Raw genomic sequence first — 22,472 nt, 5'->3', positions numbered from 1 at the left:
AGCTGATCATTTGACCTCTGGGCTGTGGACAAAGTGTGCCTAGCAAGCAGCTCTGATAAATAAGGTAGCGTCAGATATCAGTTATCAGTGCTAGGTCTTGAGGATCACCAGGGTATCGGTTTGAAAAAAAAAAAAAGATATCCTGCGTTATGTATATATATATATGTATATATATATATATATATATATGTATATATATATATATATATATACATACATATATATAAGTTTTTGGATGACTATTAACTAGAGGTGTCACTAGGCACGCGATGATACATGAGATTGGGTGGATGAGAGGAGATGAGATTTTAACATTACTTTTAAGTACAATGAAATACAGTAGTACCTCGCATAACGTAAACCTCCTTTTACGTAAATTCCACTGAACGTAAAGAATTTATGTCAAGTTTTTGCATCGTATTACGTAAGAAATTCCATATAACGTAAAGCGTCAAGTCGGTGCAAGTTCAGAAATTTGATTTGAATATCTCTCGCGACAGAGAGAGGGAAACATTTTCCATGACTGTACAGAGTACACTTGGTGACGCCTTCTGACACTTCACGCTCTCATTGGCTGATTATCGGGGCACCGCCTACGCTCTCATCTCATTGGCTGACTTTAAAGCGCGTACGTGAGTTTGTGTGAGAGACAGGCTTCTCCCTTCAACCTCCTTCCTCTTTGTAGTCGCCCTTAAACTAGTTGATTGTTCTTGTTTTTCAGTTTTATTCATTTACAGTAATCTTATTTATTACCTTATTTTATATTGGAATGTTACTCTACTATGTTTATGCTAACGTTTTCTTATATTTTCCCACCATATTTGCTGGACTTTGAATAGTTTGAAGTGCCAAAGGGGTGAGTATAACGTAAAAACCCTATAACGTAAAGGTTCTCAGAATGGATTATTTACGTTGTAGGGGCGTCTACTGTACAGTATATAAAAATACATGTCAGTATATTGTAATCTACTCATTTAATTTCTACCAGGTCACACCGTTTGAATGGCTTCAATTTGGGCTTCACTTTTTTAGTCCATTCACGAGGCTATGGTTGGTGTAGGGGTGTCATGAGACAAGACGGTACGCAAGATTACCTTTCTGACGTCCTTTCTGACGTCCTTTCGGGTGTGTTCTCCTTGCGCAGTGAGGCGTTCAGGCGCACTCATAATTGTGAGTGTTAGGCTGTTTTTCATTTTTATTCATGTACCCTTTAAGACAACTGCTGTACCCCTGAGGGTACGCGTACCGCACATTGGGAACCTCATTGTCTAGCGACAATGAGGAAGTGTCGTGAGTGTCACGAGATTGGGTCTACAAGAATTTTTAACTTTACTTTTAAGAAAAGTACAATGAACAAACGTAAAAAAATATATGACAATATATTGCAGTGTGCTAATATCGTTTGTGTATGCTACCGGCCCTGCGTCCACCCACTGAGACAAAGAGACTGCATGCCTGACAAAAGGGCTCACTCCGCTTATGCCGTTGTTCTGTGGAACAAACGCGCCAAGGTGCTGAAAGCAATGCACAGGGTGAACTCTCTTCCTGCCCGTTTGGAGGCGGGAGACGAGGAAAACACGCATGGACATGGCAACATACTGAGGCCGGCAAAATGATCAAGTTCATTTTCATTTATTGTGTGATTTATTCATTTATGTACTATTGTCCCAGGCCTCGTGCCCACGAGACATTTCCTGAATGAGAAAGTTTGTGACACGAGGTCTAGTAGAAACCTGTCAGAAGTTCCAAAGCTCACACTGCTGGCGCCATAACTCAGCTATCATTACCAGTGATGGGATTGACTCCTGCAAAATGTCAAGTGATGGGATTTGCAACTTAAGAAAGCTCATGGGCTTTATGACGTTTGCGTCACACTCATTAGTGCCCCCCGGGATCCCCTTACCACCCAGTAAGCCACCGGCTGCCTTCTGTTCCCAGGAGTGCACCGTTCCATCTTCTGGAGGAAGGAACGCTAACTGCTTTGCTCTTCCAAGTTAAGACACAAGAGGATCCAAACTCGTGGAAGCAAAAATGGGAGACAAGGACACGGTGGAGAAGTTCCTGGACAACAACCCCCAGTTTGCAAAGGAGTACTACGAAAAGAAAATCAAGGCTGACGTGATCACGGCCGCTTTCAACAACCAGGTGCAGGTGAAAGACCTGTCCTCTTACGCCGACGTCTCCACCATCCAGGAGGCCGAGTTCTTATTCGAGCTGATCAAGGAGATGCAAGGCAGCGCGCCGATGGAGAAAGCCCTGCACAAGATCCTCCAGAGGATCGCTCTCCTGGTCCAGGCGGATCGCTGCAGCTACTTCGGATACCGGTCTCGCAACGGAACGCCTGAGCTGTCCACGATCCTCTTTGACGTCACTCATAATTCGCCGTTTGACAAGAATCTGGTGAACCCCAACGTGGAGATTGTTTTCCCTACAGACATGGGGATCGTCGGGTGGACGGCACACTCCAAGAAGCCTCAGAATATCGCTGATGTGAAGAAGGTGAGCGCACTGAGCACAGCGACGTCTTTATCACGGCGTTTTGTGTTGACAAGCTCTCCCGTCTCTTTACTTTCAGGACTCTCATTTCAGCGACTTTGTGGACAAACAGACCAAATACTCCACCAAATGCATGATTACGGCTCCCATCATGAGCGGAAAGGATCCCATCGGCGTTGTCATGGCGCTCAACAAGCAGGGCGCTGACGCTTTCTCAAAGAGTGATCAGGAGGTGAGCGCACACCTTATGTCTACAGTCCAGCAGCAGCATTGCATCGTACCGTCATTCGCAGGGCACTGGATTGTTCGGTTGCTCATCCCAGCAGCCTTCATCAGTTCTTGCTCAACAGCTAGGTGGGACTACCCTATTCTGACTGGATAGGACAGCTATTGTTGGTGCCAAAGTAGTCATCCTCCAAAGCATGGGTGTCCAAAATGTGTGGCCCACGGCTGTTTTTTTTTTTATTGGTTTGGTTTGGTTTTGGTTTGGTTTATTTGAACATGAAGGTTCCAATGGAATACATCTCATGAATCATCCTTTCACAGTTCCTCATGTCCAAAAGGAGGAGGAAGAAGCAAAGTTTATTTAATCCTACCCCCCATCCATTCTACATCTAGTACAGTACATGTAGTTCACTTCCTGCATTCCATCTCATATTTTATATAATAATCAGTGTAATAATAAATAATAAATAACAGTAAAAAGACCAAAAAAATGTGCTGGCCCACAGCACATTCGAGAAATAGAATTTAACAAGAAAAAAAACTACAAAAAAAAAACAAAAAAAAAAATTTAGAAATCTGCATTAATTTTGCGAGAATAAAGCCAAAACATTAAGAGAAAATAGTTATAACATAATTTTAGTGGTATAAATTTGACATATTAAATAAATTGATAAAGTCAAAATACTAGGAGAATAAAGTCATAATTACGAGAACATTTACAAGAACAAAGTTGAAATAGTCGGAAAAAAAAGTCACAGCAACAGCAGAAACGGAAAAAGCAATTGTAATTTTTCAAAATATTATGAGAAAAAAATTGAAAAATCAGTAGAAATTTTACAAGAATAAAATCAAAATATTAAGAGGAAAAAAGTTGTACTCTAATGAGGAAATGTTGTAATTTTACGAGAATAACATCGAAAATGATCTCATTTTAGTAGCATAAAGTTGACATATTAAAGAATTTTTTTTAAAGGGTGTAATATTACATATGATAATGTATAGCATTTGAGAAACAAACAAAATAGCAAATATAGTTGTAATGTTGGGGGAATTAGGTTGCGAAAGAAGTTATAGCGTTACAAGAACAAATGGGAATAAAGTCACAATTACGTGAAGAAAATTTACAAGAAGATGGTTGGAAATAGTTGAAAAGTGGAAATGGAAAAAACAGCAGTAATTTTACCAGGATAAAGTCAAAATATAGAGAAAAAAGTCATATTGTAAGAAGCAGGGGCGCCATAAAGGGTGGAAAAGTTAGGACAATTCCAAGGGCCTTGACTGACAGGGGTCCCAGTAAATAGGTAAATCATTTTGCCACCTGGTTGTGATTTATTTTTCATGTAGTCAGAAAATGATTAAATCAATCTCTTGTATTTGTTTGTAACATATAAATATCCACATTGACAAACAGTAAACTTCCATATTGACTGACCACCCCCCCATAGATACATGAAATGGTTTGGTCCACCACTATCGGCACCGTGCTTCATAGCTGCAGGTGTTGCCTGTCAGTCGGCAGCTGGCCAGGCGCAGACTTTTTTTGGGGGGGGGGGTCACCCACAATTTTTTTTGCCTGATTGTGATGTATGTCCATAGGGACATGCATCTGACATGCATCTGCATTATGGGCGCGTGGTGGACGCATATGCCAGAATGCAACCGAGACGCATGCTATTCCTGAAGCCACTGCCAGGCTGATCATTTCCATTGGACATTGAACGTGTGCTGTACATGGCTATTCAGGTGGAGGTGCAAAATAAAGGTTCTGCCATCATGACTATAAGGAAAACTGTTGTCTATTCTCAATGAAAATTAACCAGAAAAGCGATCCCCAGTGACATAAAATTATACTCAAATCCTTGGAATTTACAGCTGCTTCAAATTGGAAAATATTTCAGGGACTTGAGCTAAGATGGGTTTCTCCTAGTACCGGTCATTTTATAAATAGAATGTTTTGGCTTAAACGATGTATTCCAAGGATAAAAATAACAACAAACTCTTGAAATTAAGGACATAAAATTGGCCTCAGATATCACCAGATTGCAGGAAATGAGGTCTAATTTTAAATAAATTTCTGGGGGAGGGCCACCAGACCCCCCGCTCCGTTTCCCCCCTTTTCAAAAAAGCTAGATCCGCCCCTGGCGGCGGCAGAGCACAGTTTGCCTCGTAAAATCATGTCTGGGAGTGAAAAAAGTAAAGAGAGAAAAGTGAGAAGAAAAGAGAAGAAAGATAAACGAAAAGGGTGTCAATAAGTGACAGATTTTTTTGTAGCCTGGCCAGTCTGTGTGTTGTGGAAATTAACCTGTTAGCTTAATGTCGCCCAAGGTGATTTTGTTTTTTTTTCACGAGGCGCAGCATTCCTGGCGCAGCGCCACTGGTAACAAGATTTTTACTCAAATAAAGTCGTAATGTAAAGAGGAAAAATAATGTCATTTCAGTAGCATAGAGTTGAACTATTAAAGAAAAAAAATTGTATAGTAATATTACAAGAAACAAACTAAGCTGTTTTTGAAAAATTAGCTTAGGGGAAAAGATATTATAGGAATATAGTCAAAATATTATAGCAATAAAGTCATAATATTACGAGAAGAAAAATTACAAATATTATTTGAGGAGAAAGTTGAAATATTTGGAAAATTTAAAAAACAACATCCATCCATCCTTTTTCTATGCCGCTTATCCTCATCTGGGTCGCGGGGGTATGCTGGAGCCTATCCCAGCGGACTTCGGGCGACAGGCGGGGTACACCCTGGATCAGTCGCCAGCCAATCGCAGGGCAACAAGAACAACAAACAGGGGGAAAAAAGAACAAAGCCCGAAGTTGACACTAATAATAGGCTTTTTCACCGATATCACAAAGCCAACAAGCAGTTTCTTCTTAAAATATACAGTATACAGTATAACTTCTTAGCATACAAAACATCAAAGTAGCTCTTGCATCCTTTCATTGTTCACCATGTGGCGCTCACTTGAGAAAGTTTGGACACCCCTGCTCTAAAGATAGACGCAAGCTCAGGCAAGAACAGCTTTGCTCTTGTTGGTGCAAAATTGAGAGTCGTTAAGCTAGAGCGGAGTGGGGTCTCTGCCGGCTAACGACTCTTGTTTAGGTGAAATCATCTTGTTCGTCGCTCCAATAGTTTGGTCACACTCAAACTCACTTCACTGTAAGGCAGAAAATACATGTGATTTCTCCCAGACGATGTCGTCCTGATGGCCTCATCAGGCTGTGACTCGGGCGGTGTGCAGCTGAGTGTGAAGCTTCTGAGCTGAGACTCAACACCTCCAAATCCGAGGCTGTGGTCGGAAAAGGGTGGAAGGGTGGAAGGCTGGGAATGAGGTCTGACCACAGGTATCTCAGGGTTTTGTTCACGAGTGAGGGAAGGTCGGAGCGCGAGTTCGACAGGCGGATCGGCGTAGCGTCGGAACTGAAAGAAATGGCTGGAGACCAAGAAGTCTGGCCTTCCCTCCCGAGACTGCTGCCAGACCAGTACCCAGATAAGCGGAAGAAAATGGAATGGAACAAAAATAAGGCATTCAGAAGATGCGTTCAAAGATGTTGTGATGGCATATAGTATTCTACACTGGTCACTAGGTGTCAGTAAGGTCACATCGATGAGACAATAGCCACTGCAGGAAGTACTGTACAGAACAGGAAGTAAAAAAAGAACAACAACAAGGCCCGGCTAACATGTGTGAGTCAATATTATCTCAAATGTTCTCTGATTATGTCGACTATAATATTGGGTAATAGGAGTGTAAAGGTGACTAAGGGGTGTTGTTTCATGTCTAAAAGGCTCTAATAATGTTAAAAATTGTATTTAGAAGGTTGTAAACAGATTTTGTATGCTCTAACTACAAAAATATTTTATTTCTAATTAAGGAATCCTACTTCTCAGAAATTCACTGATCACGGTCGGGTCGGGAACCAGTGAACCATGATAAACAAAGGATTACTGTAACAATTAGCTTTAGCCAATTTTACATGGTGATTTCGACCACGTCCAAATATGATGATGAAACAAATGACTGAGACGCACATTCCACTTAAACGGCTGATGGATGATAAGTCAAATTAATCACAGTTTTCAATTTAATTCATCATGATTAATCACCATCGGCCACTGTGTGTGAACTATCCCCATTTTACTGTATTTTATTAACAGAAAGTAAATGACAGGACAGGACTATATATATTTGTTTGTATTAACAGCTCCCACTGAACCGAAAATTTCATTCAAGCTAAAAGATACCACACATGTCTGAAAATCTATTTTCCTAACGCTAGTCTCTTTAATAGTAGCAGAACATTTGAATCACACTTTAACCGTGTTATGATGAGCCATATAGAGTGAATGAAGAGTTGCGTTCAAAGACACCATGTAACTTAAGTTGAATTCACATGGTTTGACAGGACGGTAGATTTATTTTATGGGATTTCCAAGCATACGCAGCAATTTGTACTTGCTACTTACTGTTTTTTTATGTACATAAGAATGACGTTGCTGTGATTTTCGGAGTGTCAGTGAATGCACCTCGCTGTCTCATGACAATGAGGAAGTGTCGCTGCCAGGACGAGCGGACTAGAGACGTGTTTGTGAGTTGGAGATACGTGCAGTACATGGTGTTGTAATTGCACTGCTGTAGATGTGTTCAGATCAGAATGAAGTCATAAAAGAGCGGCACACTCTGTGTGACTCTGCGGGGGACGCTATTGTGGCTCCATCTGCCGTCATAACAGGGAGGTGTGGTTTGACATGATGCGCATGCGCTAATGAAGCAGCAAATGTTAACGTCATAAATGAAATAAATTAAAGATTGTTTAACGACAGCCCTAAAATACTTCCAGTCAAACACTCTCACAGGGTCAACAAGAGACGTGACTGACACATTCAACATCTTAATGGAACGTTCGTATAATGCTAACAAACGTTGTTGGTCTTCTTTGATAGCGGCACCGAGAGGAGTACTAATAGATGACACCCCTCTGCATAAAAAAAAAAAAAATCTTCGGAATAAAAGCGCAAGCCACTGAAAACTGCTCAGTGACCCACCAGTTGAGAATCACTGAAGTGATGTGTTGTCTAACCAATATGGAGTGAAATATGATCAATGAAGTACTTTTTTTTTCTTTTTCTGACAGCTCTTCAATAAATACGTGAACTTTGCTGCTGTGGTTGCCCTCCAAGCTCATACTGCTTACATGTGGGACGTGGAGTCGCGGAAAAGCCAGGTAAAATACATGAATAAATAAATAAAAATGACCGGATTGGCAATGAATGCCACATGAGATAATGCTAACAATGATAACTTCATGTGCGTCCGCTCGCCACAGGTTCTGCTGTGGTCGGCCAGTAAAGTGTTTGAGGAACTGACGGACATCGAGAGGCAGTTTCATAAAGCCTTGTACACCATCAGGACTTACGTCAAGTGTGAGAGGTACTCTGTGGGACTCCTGGACATGACCAAAGACAAAGTAAGGAGTACCGTTGGGCATTTCTTCTCAAAATACTTCCTAAAGAATGTACTTCACATCAATATGTTTGTTTTCACCTTCAGGAGTTCTTTGATGAGTGGGCCATCAAACTTGGGGAACAGGAGCCTTACAAGGGGCCCAAGACGCCTGACGGCAGAGTATGTTGACCACACATGGTCACTTTGCTCTTTATATATTTATATCATTTCAATAATTCACTTTGTTCAATCCCACCAGGAAATCAACTTCTACAAGATTATTGATTACCTACTGGAAGACAAGGAGGAAATTAAAGTTATCCCGTAAGTCGCCAGTCCACCTCTTCCAACTTCATGTAAAATAATGGAAATAGAAACCATCAGTTCAGGGTTAAAGCTGTTGCCATTCCAAAGTGTATATTAACTGCACAACGAGTACAGTTTTAAGTCAAATGGTCATATGAGTGCAGATGTTTGATCTTGGCTTTCTTACCGATGCTGATATAGGCAGCAGCTTCTCCCTCAAACTAATGTCAGGTGACTCTCATGTACTGAATGAAGTAGGTGTACATGATAATTACGGGGCCCATGTGAGGGAATAATGACATCATTCCGATAAATCCAATAACATTATAGCTCAGATAATGGGTCATTTAAAAAAAAACTCTCCAAAGCAGCGAAATTACCTGTTCTGTGTGGGTGAGCAAATCAAGTGCTTCTTTTTCCTCCTGCTTGTAACGTTAACGGCCTGTGGCAACTTCCCCTGAGCTCACCTGTAAACAAACATTCACTGTTTTAGAGACATGTCGCATGCTAGTTCTACCAAATGCCGCGTGATGAGGGGAATAAAAACATTGAGCACACAAAAAAACCTTATCAGCCACCTGAAATGCCACATTGCAACCACGCCGGGGCATGTGGTGCCCCTCATATTTGGTATCAAATGCAGATATTATGTGGGAATGCATCAAGGTAAGATTTGATGACCTTATTGAGTGCTAATGTGCATGTTTGTTTGGTGCACAACCTCTCTGAAAAACAAAGTCCAGGCTCGTACTGGTGGATGTGTATTCATTTCGTTCTTTTAATTTGATGTTGTTCCTGTCTTAGTTTTACACAATACAGTACATAATAAATAAGATCAATTAGATTGCTATAATATATGTAGGTTTTGCTGATGTGTTGAAAATCTTTCCCTATTGACTAGCTAGTGCGCTGCTAATGCTATTTACATCCATTCTAGTCTTATGTCGTGCTAAGCTGCGGTGAACAGTTGTTTCGCCGGCAGCCCAGGCTCTCGCGTTGTTAGTCGCGTTGCTAGTCTTGCGATACCCGGTGCATGTCTCTATAATTGATGAATCTAAGGATTCATGGCTGATTCTTATTCATCCAGGAGGCTTCTGTCGATGCAGCTGCATCTCTCACTTGTCAAACTGGATATCCGGTCGCATCGGTTTATCGTTCACAACCCTGCTCATTTTTATGCCAGTAATATGGGTCGACCGATATTATCAGACATCCCTACATTCAAGTGTATAAATAAGCTAAGCATGGTTAATATTAAGCTGTAAAATCAATCAGCAACCTCTTCCACACAGAAATCCCGCAAAACAAAAAACTGAGTGCGACGTTAATAATGGATTTTTTTTCACATTGTCAAGTATAAAAAGAAGTTAACCATGGTAAATTGCAAGACTTGATGGCGTGTCATGAGTACACCTAACACCCCCTGTTTAGGCCGCTTCTTCTTTTGGAGAAGCTAAAAGAAAAAGCAAACAATGTGCAGAGATGCTCACTGAAGGTACGCTGAATACAGTATATAATATATGTGAGGTACGCAGAAGGCTTGTGTGTGAATTGTGATTCCCCAGCAGTGGGCATTGACTTTATATGTTCCACAGTATAGCCTGGCATAATTAGGAGGTTGTTTAATAACAAGAAACACATCCGCCATTTTCCAGCACCCCCCCTGCAGACCACTGGGCCCTGGTCAGCGGACTGCCAACATATGTGGCTGAGAATGGATTTGTAAGCGCCGCATTTGCTTCATTATTACAAAAAATCTCCAGATCTCCAGTATCTGTTGTTAAACACACATTTTTCATGACATTTTCTTTAGATTTGCAACATGATGAACGCTCTTGCGGACGAGTATTTTACATTTCAGGTGAGACAACCTGACATCACAAGTCTTCCAAAACTCTTGAAGGAAAAGTGCTCTTTCATGGAATTTCACCCATCATCCACAATCTTAATGTGAGACATGAATACATATGTCACGTAATGGGACGCACCTATTCCGCCTGTAAAGTCTTCTGAAAAAAAAAAAAAAAAGCGCCAACAACGCTCCATTTACATAACGTGACCTGCATATTAACCAAGCTACAGCGACATTGTTATTATTATTGTTATTAACACTGTTACGCCAAAGAACTACGTTACTGGCATAGTGACACCTCGCCACACCACACTGACTAGCTACTAGCCAGATAACGACTTGCTTCGCCTAGCTAACGACTAGCTTCGCCTCAGGCCACTACCGAAAGGTAACGCTACATATTGGAGCTGCCGCCACTGCTGCTGTGTTTTTGTTTTTGAGTTTGAGTTTGGAAAAAGTTAACGCTAGCTGTAGTGTTCCTTTCTGTGTTGCTAAGTGAAATCAATGCACCCAGGAAGGAAGTTCCGCTAATGCTTAAAATTACCAAAATACAACAAAATACTGTAAGTTAGTGATGTGCGATACCACTGATTTCGTTTCTGATCCAATACTGACTAAAATTCAGGGTGATATCGGTGATACCGATCTGATACCGATATTTGGTGCATTTTGTACATTTGAAAAAGTATCGTATTTTATATCATAACATAAAGTAGGGGTCACCAACCCATCGGTCGCGAGCCATAGTCGATCTTTGGGACTTTGCCGGTTGATTGCGAAAATATTAGGAAAAAAAATGCATTATTGCAACAGTGCCCTCCCCTCCGGAGGGTGACCAACAGGTATGCATTTTGACCACTGAACACGCCCGTACGCCTCGCCGCCGTCCAGGCACGCAACCGGCAAGCTCCAGCTCTACTCCGCAAAACTCAGCCGGAGGCACCAGCGCACGTACACCGGCTCGCCTCGCCCCACAACAATTTTTTTCCACAACAATTATTGCATGTACGTTAATAACACAAAGCTTTGTATTTAAAGACAAAGTTTTAATTAAATATATATCATTTCTTACTTCACTGGGCATATATATATAAATATATATCCTGGATGGGGGACGGGGTAGATCTCCCGCAGGTTCACGGCCGAAACCAGGGATCTTGGCCTCAAAAAGGTTAGTGACCACTGTATACGAGACATTTATTTATTTTAAAGCCTGAAGTATATTGAGGTAGTGGATTGATTTACAATATACTGTCGCCAAGCTCATATACAACAACAGAAAAAACAAGACAAAATCATATACGATACGTGAAAATGGTATTTTAGACAGTAAAAAACAAAAACAAGAACGACTTTAAGAATTGAAAACTTTATTCACACATGACTGCGTTTACGATGGGTAATCGTTCCAGCAGACAAATGTTTCAGACAAACATTATCTCAAGTGACTGAAGTATCCAAAGTCTCGCTATTTTGATTTGAGAATCGATTTTAGAGCATGAAGAGCTGGTATGGGAAGTATCGATAGCTCAGTATCGATCCGCACATCACTACTGAAGGTATTACATGTTATCATGGACGTGCCTGTTACTACATGGTCCAAGCATGTATGTAAAGCGATAAAACCTTGTTGGAGGTTTTTGGAGGTGTTTTAATAGTGGGCTTGTGTGCGGAATAGGTTTCTCCCATTACGTGCATTAATTAGCTGCCTCTTTTTAGCTGTTTTTTATATCTTTTGAACAAACTGAAAGGAGAAAGACGTGCGTTCATGTCTCACACAAGGATTGTGGATGATGGGCAACATTCCCCAAAAAGTGCAGGCTTCCTTTAACACCGGGTTTGCCTTGCAGAAAGAAGCGGTGGACGAGAGCGGGTGGATGATCAAGAATGTTCTCTCCCTTCCGATCGTCAACAAAAAGGAAGAAATTGTCGGCGTGGCCACTTTCTTCAACAGGAGAGACGGCAAACCGTTTGATGACAATGACGAGCAAATTACAGAAGTACGTCGTGAGCTTTTCTTATATACACTCACTGCCTCTGCAAATTGTATGTTGCATGTCTTTGTAGGCGCTGACCCAGTTCCTTGGCTGGTCCACTCTGAATAGCGATACATACGACAAACTCAACAGGACAGAGTGGAGTAAGGAAGTCGCGCAGGAAATGCTCATGTACCAAACCAAGGCCACACTAAATGACGTACAGACCATCTTGGTAAGCCTCCACTCCTGCTATTATTAGCCTGAAGAATCAGAAGCTAATGTCGGTATTTCTGCCCGAAAGAACACTCAAGAAAAGTTTGGCTCTGCACCAGAGGACTGTGACCAGAAGGAGATGTACAAACTTCTGGTAGGCATTCTTACCTGCACATTTTTCGAGACGAAGAACGTTCTGTTTGTGATGCTTGCATGTGTTGCTCACACCCAGAGAGCCAATATTCCTGAATCCAAGACTGTGGAGCTGCACGAGTTCCGCTTCAATGACTTCCCGCTGTCCGAGCTTGAGCTCATCAAGTGTGGCATCCGCTGCTTTTTTGAGCTGGGAGTGGTCGAGAAGTTTAAAGTACCAGCGGAGGTAACAGCATGCTTGTTGTGACCAGATGGGGTATTTTGGCGGACGGTACACGGCCTGCTTCTCACCCCATTCGGATGTTGGGTTGGGGGTGTGGTTTGTGGACTGTGCTTTGGGCGTGCAAGTGTTGGCGCCAACAGGAGTTTCTTGTCTTGACATCCATGCGGTTGTTGGCGGTTGAAGAAGAACACCAACACTTGCTTGAGACCAACCCTGCATGTTACTTTCAACTGACACTTTGGTGACCCCGCCGTGATCTAGAAAGATCAGCGGTGATTTTACAAGAATAAAGTCAAACTTTGAAGAGAAAGGAATTCTAACAGGAAAAACATTGTAATTTTACAAGAATAACGTAAGATTAGGAGGAAAAATAATGTGATTTTAGTAGCATAAAGTTGAAATATTAAAGAAAAAGACTTTTTTAAAAAGTTGAAATAGAAAAAAACAACATCAAAAATGGAAATGACATGAGAAAAATGGAAAGCTGTATTTTTCACTTTCAAAATAAAGTGAAATTATTAAGAGAAAAAAAGAAACAATAAAAATAGTCACAATTTTTTAAGAATAAGGTTGTAATATTATGAGGACAAATAATGTAAGTTAAGATATTAAAGAAAACAATTTTTTTAAGTCAGAATCTTATGAGAAAAAAAAACTTTGGAAAAAGTTCTAATGTTAGGAAAATAAAGTCAAAATATTATGAGAATAAACTCATAATTACGAGAAGACAATGTACAAGAAGAAAGTTGAAATAGTTCACATGAGGAAATATCATATTTATTATGGTTATTTATTATATTTATTTTGGTAGCATAGAGTTGAAATATTCGAGAAAAAATAGGTTATATTTTTAAAAGTCATAATATGTATGACCAGCTGAATTTTTGGAAAATTAGTTTAATAATAAGTCACAATATTATGAAAAGAAAATTTACAAAGATTATTCAAAGATTATTGAAGAAGGAAGTTGGAATATTGGGAAATAATAACAAAAAACAACAGCAAAAATGGGAAACCAATGTTGATACAAGTAGGCTTTTTCACCTGTATGCCAAAATTGAGATGCATTTTTTTCTTGAAATATACGGTATATAAATTCTTAGCATATCTACATGTGTTGCTCTACCAAATTCCAAAGTGGCGAGTTTGCATTCTTTCATTTTTCACCACGTAGACGTCAATGGAAAAAGTTTGGAGACCCCTGGTTTAGAGGCCCAAGTCTGAGTGGCCAACGATTCTGCCTGGCAACAAGCATCCGCAAAAACAACATGATCAGGAAAGAGAACCTGATTAATGCACAGTATATACTGTACATACAGTATATACTGTACATACAGTACGTACAGTATATACTGTACATACAGTATATACTGTACATACAGTACATACAGTATATACTGTACATACAGTACATACAGTATATACTGTACATACAGTACATACAGTATATACTGTATGCTGTATGGTCATCCATAGTTGCTCTCTCATAAAAAACAGAAAAAAGGTGGAGATACATGCTGTTCATTTCACAGCTATGTAATAAAGTTTTGTATTGAGTTTCCACAGTACAGTGGAACGTACACCCTGATTAGTGTATGATTTGGTTTACATTGAAAATTTACTCTGTAAATTACTTACTCTGTTCACGTAGACCATTTTGGTTGTCATCTTGTGGCGTTATTAATGCACTGCCTCGGTCCAGCTGTGTTGTTACTGTACAGGTATCTTTATTACAAAACGTGCTTGTTAGCATGCTCCCAACTGGAAAGCGGAACCGGACGCCATTGTCCCCCAACTCGTCCGTCGCCCGTCTATGATGCCATCACCAGTTGACTCTGTAGTTCTTTGCTAACTGAAACAGTTAAACCACTGCTTTTCATATTGATCACGGCTGCAAAATAAGCCACAATGGATCCAAAGAAAGCTGCTAACTGAAGTTCCACTGTATTCGCTGTCTGTGCCTTATCGCAAACTGCGCATTTTTAATATACTTTATATCCTGTACTCAAACTGAACTTATTTATGTGTGTTCATTTCTTTCACATGCAGATTCTGACACGATGGATGTATACCGTTCGCAAGGGTTACCGTGACATCACCTACCACAACTGGAGGCACGGCTTCAACGTGGGACAAACCATGTTCACTCTGCTGCTCGTGAGTACAACTTTTTGTGTCATGATACTCCTTGATTGACTTTTATGACAAAACACCGGTCGCCTCAAAAACAGACAGGCAAGCTAAAGAAGTACTACTCGGATCTTGATGCTTTTGCCATGGTGGCTGCTGGATTCTGCCACGACATCGACCACAGAGGGACCAACAACCTCTACCAGACTAAGTGAGCAGATAGGCAAGCTTTGTCTGCAATTTGCTGACAAGCGATGGAATTCATCATGATCGTGTCCTTTTGTAGGAGCGCGTCTCCACTGGCCAAACTTCACAGCAGCTCCATCATGGAGCGGCATCACCTTGAGTACAGCAAAACCCTCATGGAGGACGAGGTGCGCCCTTGAAATGCAATATTTTCAGAATCCACTGACCGCTGACTAATCCTCTGCTATCACCATCAGAATCTGAACATTTTTCAAAACCTGCAAAAGCGCCAATTTGAGACAGTGCAGCATCTGTTTGAAGTTTGCATCATCGCCACTGACCTCGCTCTCTATTTCAAGTAAGGGAAAGTCAGAAGCTTTTTGTCCTTCACATGAACACACAGTTCGGTTTTTGTTATTTGTTCCAAAAGGTCAAACAAAAACCAAAGCAATTTTCCCCATAGGAAATACTGTAAATCCAATGAATCCATTCCAGACACCCATAAATATGAACAAAAAATACATTTTATAGAGAATAATTATAGTTTGACATGCAGAAAACCATGTGAAATAATTAAAAATGATGAATTAAATGGAAAAATGAACATTTAACACCACTTTTACATTTATTGAAGACTCTTGTTGGCAAAGACGGTGTCGTGGCGCATTGACAAACCGCTCAACAAGAGTTAAATAGCGTTCTAAACGATAACAAATAATGTGACATTACCAGTAGTTATTCCTTATCTGGACACTTCACACTTAAAGTGCTCATGACACCAAAAAATGTTCACACTGAAAGTATTCGCTTAATAAAACATTTTTGTCATACTGCTGTAAGAGGTAAACAAACAACTATGAAGTAGGAGTGAAATGAGGTGGTGATTTTAACACGCCCCTCGTTAGTTTTCTGAACCGATGCCATCTTGGTTGTGACGTCACTGCCGGACTACGTTCCGGGAACCAGACGCACGTAGCCATGAACTCACACCAAAGCCAAGAAAGTGACATATTCAGAACAATACAGTAATACAATAATAACATTCACTGGTATTGTGCTGTGATAACTATGATACGACACACACTCAGTATATGACACAGACACTGCTAAATGAAAGACCAGTTAGCCCTGGAATGAAACCCCATAGTATTATTCTAAGAGTCGTAGAAAAGATCTAATACAAGTAAAAGTAAAAAAAGGACTTACTGAAGCTGACAGCTCGACTGCAAGATAGGCTAAAAAGACGAGTGACTGCTACCAATTCAGGTCTACAACACTTACGGGTGCTTGATTAAAAACAAGCACAGCCACGAACGCACGGGCAGAAAGTGACATTTTGACAACAATAATAAGATTCACTAATAGTGTGTTGTGAGGCAGATGATATGTTTTACTGGCAGTGATAGCTAGAGCAGCTTAGCCGCCTAGCTCGCGCATCAGTTAGGAATTAGCACTGCATTGGCGCCAGCCCGAGAGTACTGGCTACTATGGAGCATATTAGCAGGAGAAATGTGAATTGACTTACTGCCCCCTTGGCATGCTTTTCCACGGTCCAACATCTTGTGGGAAGTATGGAAACCTTTGTCCCACCAAGCTTGCCGGTCATCTGACGAGGCAAATGAACAAGCTTACTCCGTCTCCTAGAGTGCTCCAGCAAAAGCTTTACACACAACAAGCGGGCATAATAGAATAAAATATAGAACAAACAGCAATGCATCCAGAACTGGACCATCAAGGTTGAGGTAGCATTGGAGTCGACGTGAAGGTCCGTATAGGACCGTCTGTTGTAGACGTCACGAGTTCCGCCTCCTCCACACCCAGAAAAACTGCAGATTTTTTAAAAAATTGTAAATATTCCAATAATCGAGTATCATCTAACAGGAAATATGCCATTCGGTGTTATTTTTCACAGCGGAAATGACAAGATTAACGTGTTTTGGTGTTATGAGCACTTTCAGGACTTTTCAGGGACACATGTTATGGAAGGAAAATGTTATACAGCCTCAGCTCAAGTTGACCTCTTCTGACAGATTCCTTCTACAATATAATTTCCCTCTTTTTTGGGGGGTCCCAAAACCTCCAAAACGAATAAAAATGTCGGTTGTTTATATCCCTATGTCAGTTCAACTTGGTCATTTTTTAATGGAGTTCTTGGATTAAGTTCATCCTCATATTTTGCGATGAGGTCTTCCTTGAATTCAAAAGTGTTACTCACCTTCTTTATGAAATTGTTGGCACTTGTAACTAGGCTACGTTCACACTGCAGGTCAATTCCGATTTTTTTGCTCATATCTGACCTGTATCTGATTTTTTTATGTCAGTGTGAACATTACAGGCGTGGTTTGCTGTGACTTGGATAAAGGAACAGACCAGTGTAAGCAAAAGTTCTCGTCATCCGAAAATTATTTTTGAGTGTCAGTGAAGTGGCTCATGGCAATATCCCACCACTCCTGGCTCCGACATCCACCCACACGCTCCTCGGAACAGACGTCGCAGCAAGTCCTCTACTAACTTCCATAGCCAAAATTCTTGCCCTCTTTCATCTGAATCTCCCACGCATTTGGTTCAGAAAATTCTTGAAATTGCCACAAACGCGCCAACGAAAGCACACACTGCAGCAATATTTATTTCGGCAAACACACAGCAATGCGTGTGATGTTCTGCGGACTGATACAGTACAGGGCAAATAGACTACTTTGTTCTACACAGTATTGGACGATCGAAATTTTGCCGAAAAACCAGGGCGTTGGAAAACCAATGTTTGGCTGTCTTTCTTTTCATCCAGAAAGAGAACAATGTTCCAAAAGATTGTCGACTCAGTGGAGGGAATTCCAGATGAGAAAGAGAAGATCAGCTACATCTCCAACAATCCAACCAGGAAGGAGATCGTCATGTAAATGCTTCATATATCCTGTCAAGCAGTCTCACTCATGTTCTTTGATAGAGATTAATAATTCTTTATCATGCTTTTTTTTTTCCTTAGGGCAATGATGATGACAGCGTGTGACTTGTCAGCCATCACGAAGCCCTGGGAGGTTCAGAGCAAGGTGCGTTCCTTACTAGCACGTATCGTGAAGATGACCTGGCATCGAGGTTGAACAACTCTTGGTCTCGGTCCCAGGTGGCTTTGATGGTGGCAGCGGAATTCTGGGAGCAAGGAGACTTGGAGAGGACGGTCCTGGAGCAGCAACCCATTGTAAGAACTTGATTAACATCTGCTTTTCAATTAGGGATGGAAAAAAATCTTTCGCTAACGTGCTCTGTTGTTTTTACTTAGTGTAAAGAAGATAAGAGGTGTCATGCTCTTGTTTCTGCTTCAGCCAAAAATGGTTACAGAAAATGCTGTTGTCTTCGGCGAGAGAAATGAAGTTGATGTGTTCTGATGTCTTCACGTAGAGACAGAATTTTTTAGACAACAAGGGATAGAAGTCAAGCAGACTGCTTGTTGTCTTCACTCAAACGTCAGAATTATACATTTCTCCTGCTTCCACTTCTTTAGGCAACACCACAGAGAAATCACGCTGATGGGCTGTGTCCTTTAGCCAACAATGAATAGAAATCACGCTGATGTGTTTCGTTGTGTTCATGTAGTGTCAGAATTCTAATTTTATGTTTGGACTTCCTTAGCCAACAATGGAGAGGAATCACGCTAATGTGTTCTGTTGTCTTTACTTAGCCTCAGAATTGTAAATGTCAAAATTATCACTCTTATGTTTAACCTTCCTTAGCCAAAAAAGGATAGAAATGCTTGTTGTTGTCACCTAAGTGGCAAATTAGACATTTCTCCTGTTCTCCTGTTACTACTTCTTTAGCCAACACAACAGCATAGAAATCACATTAATGCATATTATGGTCTCTAGCTCCACTTCTGCTCTACCGAAACCAAACCACTTCCATATTACAGAGGTACCTCCCCATTTAGCAACAATTTCTTCGTCTATAGTCCCCGCTTCTCCTCCTCCTTCAGCCATGCTCATTTTCTCTTTTGTTGTCTCTGCTCTGCCTTTCTCCGCCACCGCTGGACCATGCTTATGAAATTTGATTTTTTTCCAAATTCCGTTTTTTCCATTTCATTTTGTTTAAATTCTGTTTTATTTTTTTTTACATTTTACTCTTATTTTTTCCATCATAATGTGTGTTTCCTCTTCTCTAGCCAACAATGAATAAAAGTCACACTGTTTTCATTTTGGGTCATAATTATAATCCCCTTCCTGTGTTTTTCTCTTTAGCCAATGATGGATAGAAATCACGCTGATGAACTACCAAAGATGCAGTGTGGCTTCATCGATTTTGTCTGCTCCTTTGTGTACAAGGTAAACAAACGATTGGCTAATTTTTTGTCATGTGTTGTCCAAAATACACTAGAAGTATTGGGACACCTGGCAATCAAATGCAAATCTGGAATTGGTCTCCCGCAGGAGTTTTCACGCTTCCACACGGAGATCAACCCCATGTTTGATGGTCTGAACAACAACAGGGGAGAGTGGAAAGCCCTCGCAGATGTCCACGCGGCCAAAATGAAGGCAATTGAAGATGAGAAGAAAAGACTGGAAGGAGGCCAGGGTGAGTATGGCTCCCGATGCTTGTTTTAAGATCTCTTTAAGATCTCTTTGCTGCCAGCTGACCCTCTATGTCTTCCACAGGTGAAGAAGGTGGATCAAAGTCAAAGACGTGTGTCATCTGCTAGGACTGCTCGGGTGTTTAGGATTGGTCAACATATTTCTACCAATCCTCATATGGTTGTTTTTAGATTAAATTGGACTACTACCAGCACAGGAAGCTATTTTAAGCCTAGCTCACAACCGGACGTACGATGTTTTTGGCTGTGCGATTTGTGGCGTTCCAAAAATCGCTGCATGTTTTTTTTTTAGCTCATGGACAACGTAGTTGTGGTGACCATGAAAGAGCAAGATCGCCGAGCAACCAACGTACAATCTGCTCGGGTGTACGGCTGTACGCGCCATTCGTACTGCCAACGCATGTAAGTTGTAAGATCAACGTCCATCAAACTTGCAATAAAAGTACTGACCTTGCAATCCACGCGGGCTTTGTATGAAGGCTGCAAGAACTACATGTGAGCTGTACGTTGTGCATACCAACGACGTAAGAGACGCACTGCAAACATGATTGGTTCTGAACATGTGCGAGACCTACGTCACTTCCTCCATTCGCAGGTTTTACGACAAAGCTTCTGCGATGATATTTAGAATTCTTTTTGAAGTACGGTCAATAACCATACTTAATATGTGCAATGTATTGGCCGTTCTTTTCATTAATGGCGCTTATTAAAAGACTTGGCCAGCATGTAGATCGCCGTTATTCACCAACCGTGACCTCACGCAGCACATGCGCAGATGCACCACAGGCGTACACGTCATATCTGGTCACGTAAATAACAATATGCATTGCAACAGGAATCAAATATAAATATATATTTACATATATATAACAATAGAGACATAGCAAAAGAAATATACTGTACATTGATAAATACAAATACAGATACAATAAAGCATATAAAACAAAGCCATAGGTACCCCTGTAGCTTTATATACCCGAGTTTTCGTGCAATTGATGCACTCTTGTCGTACGGACAACTTACTCAACATTCATGGAGCACATAAGAAATATCTGACCGCGCGTTGGTGGCGCTAATTACGTGAGGTACACGTGTGGCGCACGACACACATACGGAGTCCGCAAGTGCGATGTGTGAAAAAAATATTTTTCCCAAACCTGACACCAGCAAAACACACGAAAGACACACGTTGGCCATACGGACGACGCACAAAGACATACGAAGTGCGTAAGTTTGTCTTGCAACCTGAAAAAAACGTAAGCGCCCGTAGAGTTTCACATGACAAAAAACCTCTGCGGCCGGTGTGCAGCCAGTCTACGGCTCTAAAATCAGCAGGTCCATGCGTTTCTTGTTTTTTTTGCACGTAGACAGGCCGTAGGAGCCCGTATGACCAGTTGTGACCTAGGCTTTGATTTATGTCAATGTTAAGTACACATATTATAGTAATACCGTAACACTATGCTTAACTCTTTCACTGCCAAAGACGTCTATTGACGTCTTTTGCTTTCTTTCGCCGGAGCTACAGATCAGTCTTATTCATCTTGTGTGTGAATTTCTGACCTGTAAGCAATGTATTTCTGTCCCAGTAGGGGGCAACAGTTCTCTTGTCCTCCAACAGGCAGTGAGAGATTGTCTGAAGAAGATGGATTGTGGGTTGAGAGAGGAAAATGGCGAAACACATGCAGAAATCAAGCGGAGACCAAAAATACAGGCAGCTAACACTGTCACAGAGCTTGTCTGGGGGGGGATCTGCCTTAGTAGTGACGCGATCGTGAAAGATAGAGGTGACATGGGTGATGTAGGTGACCCAGACACAAATGCAGTTGACAATGGCAGCCGAAGCAACAAGCTAGTGGTTAGCATTGCTGAGCCATGTGCCGCGACACCGGAGACTGACACCGGAAGCAGTTCAGAGTCGGGTGACTCAGAACCTGACCCTGATTCTTCTGACGAGTGGCTACCGTCTGGATCGGTCAGCAGCAGGGATTCATCCCCACATCCTGCAGACCCCACCGTCACTCTGCTTGAATTTGCTTCTCTGCAGAAAAAGCTCGTTTTCTCTGTTTTATTGGTCAAAATCAGGTGTTTTTGCTGAAACTACCCTATGTTCTACCGCCAGTATCTAAAGACCCAAAAAGGCAAGAACCAAACTTTTTCTTCTGATGAAAGATAGTTTCAATGTTAGTTTCAATGTTCATGTAGTCCTAAAACTCAATATTCTTTGGGTCTTGAAAGTTCAGCAAAAATGCGCCAAAACTCCGCTCTGAACATGGCTGGCAGTCAATGAGTTAATAATAATACAATCTTTATTATTATCTTTATTATCTTAAATTTATATTATCTCAAATTGTCAGCCATTTAATTGTGTGCCAGTGTTGCCATGCCAAATATAAGCGCATCAATAATATGAGACTTTTTATGTTGTTGTTGTTGAAGAGTTCCACGCCAAAAAGTATATATGATACTCTTGTTGTTATTATGTAGTAAGGCTTTTACAAAATCCAAACATGCCGTCAGCTGCAAGTGGGGGAGAGAAGTAAGAAGATTTGACTATTATTGGATTTGCTCATAAGCCAGTTGGCTTTCCTTTTTAAATCCCTTGCTTACATAAAGTAAAAATACTAGCTTATAAGTCTGCAGAGCATATGTGGCGGAACCGGACATGGCCAGGACCACTGG

General features: G+C 41.1%; 1 protein-coding gene across 2 annotated transcripts; it reads left to right on the top strand.

The window, feature by feature from the left end:
• Window positions 1-2,031: 2,031 nt before the first annotated feature.
• LOC129194405 (cone cGMP-specific 3',5'-cyclic phosphodiesterase subunit alpha'-like) lies at window positions 2,032-20,899 on the top strand. Of its 2 annotated transcripts, XM_054799616.1 has the most exons (22): window positions 2,032-2,499; window positions 2,576-2,728; window positions 7,862-7,951; window positions 8,054-8,194; window positions 8,278-8,352; window positions 8,432-8,496; window positions 10,134-10,200; window positions 10,292-10,339; window positions 12,181-12,330; window positions 12,398-12,541; window positions 12,611-12,676; window positions 12,755-12,901; window positions 14,948-15,055; window positions 15,130-15,239; window positions 15,315-15,402; window positions 15,472-15,572; window positions 18,000-18,107; window positions 18,198-18,261; window positions 18,336-18,410; window positions 19,444-19,527; window positions 19,633-19,777; window positions 19,858-20,899. In XM_054799616.1, exons 1-22 carry the CDS (start codon window positions 2,032-2,034, stop codon window positions 19,899-19,901), a joined length of 2,541 nt encoding a protein of 846 aa, XP_054655591.1. In that variant the 3' UTR covers window positions 19,902-20,899. The 2 variants fall into 2 exon arrangements, with proteins under 2 accessions (XP_054655591.1, XP_054655592.1); XM_054799617.1 differs by lacking the exons at window positions 2,032-2,499; window positions 2,576-2,728 and adding an exon at window positions 6,363-6,413.
• The last annotated feature ends 1,573 nt before the right edge of the window (window positions 20,900-22,472 follow it).

The sequence above is a fragment of the Dunckerocampus dactyliophorus genome, chromosome 14 (genome assembly GCF_027744805.1).
Source record: "Dunckerocampus dactyliophorus isolate RoL2022-P2 chromosome 14, RoL_Ddac_1.1, whole genome shotgun sequence".
NCBI lineage: Eukaryota > Metazoa > Chordata > Actinopteri > Syngnathiformes > Syngnathidae > Dunckerocampus > Dunckerocampus dactyliophorus.
The sequence above is the reverse complement of the archived record's forward strand: the minus strand, read 5'-3'. Positions and strand labels throughout refer to the sequence as shown.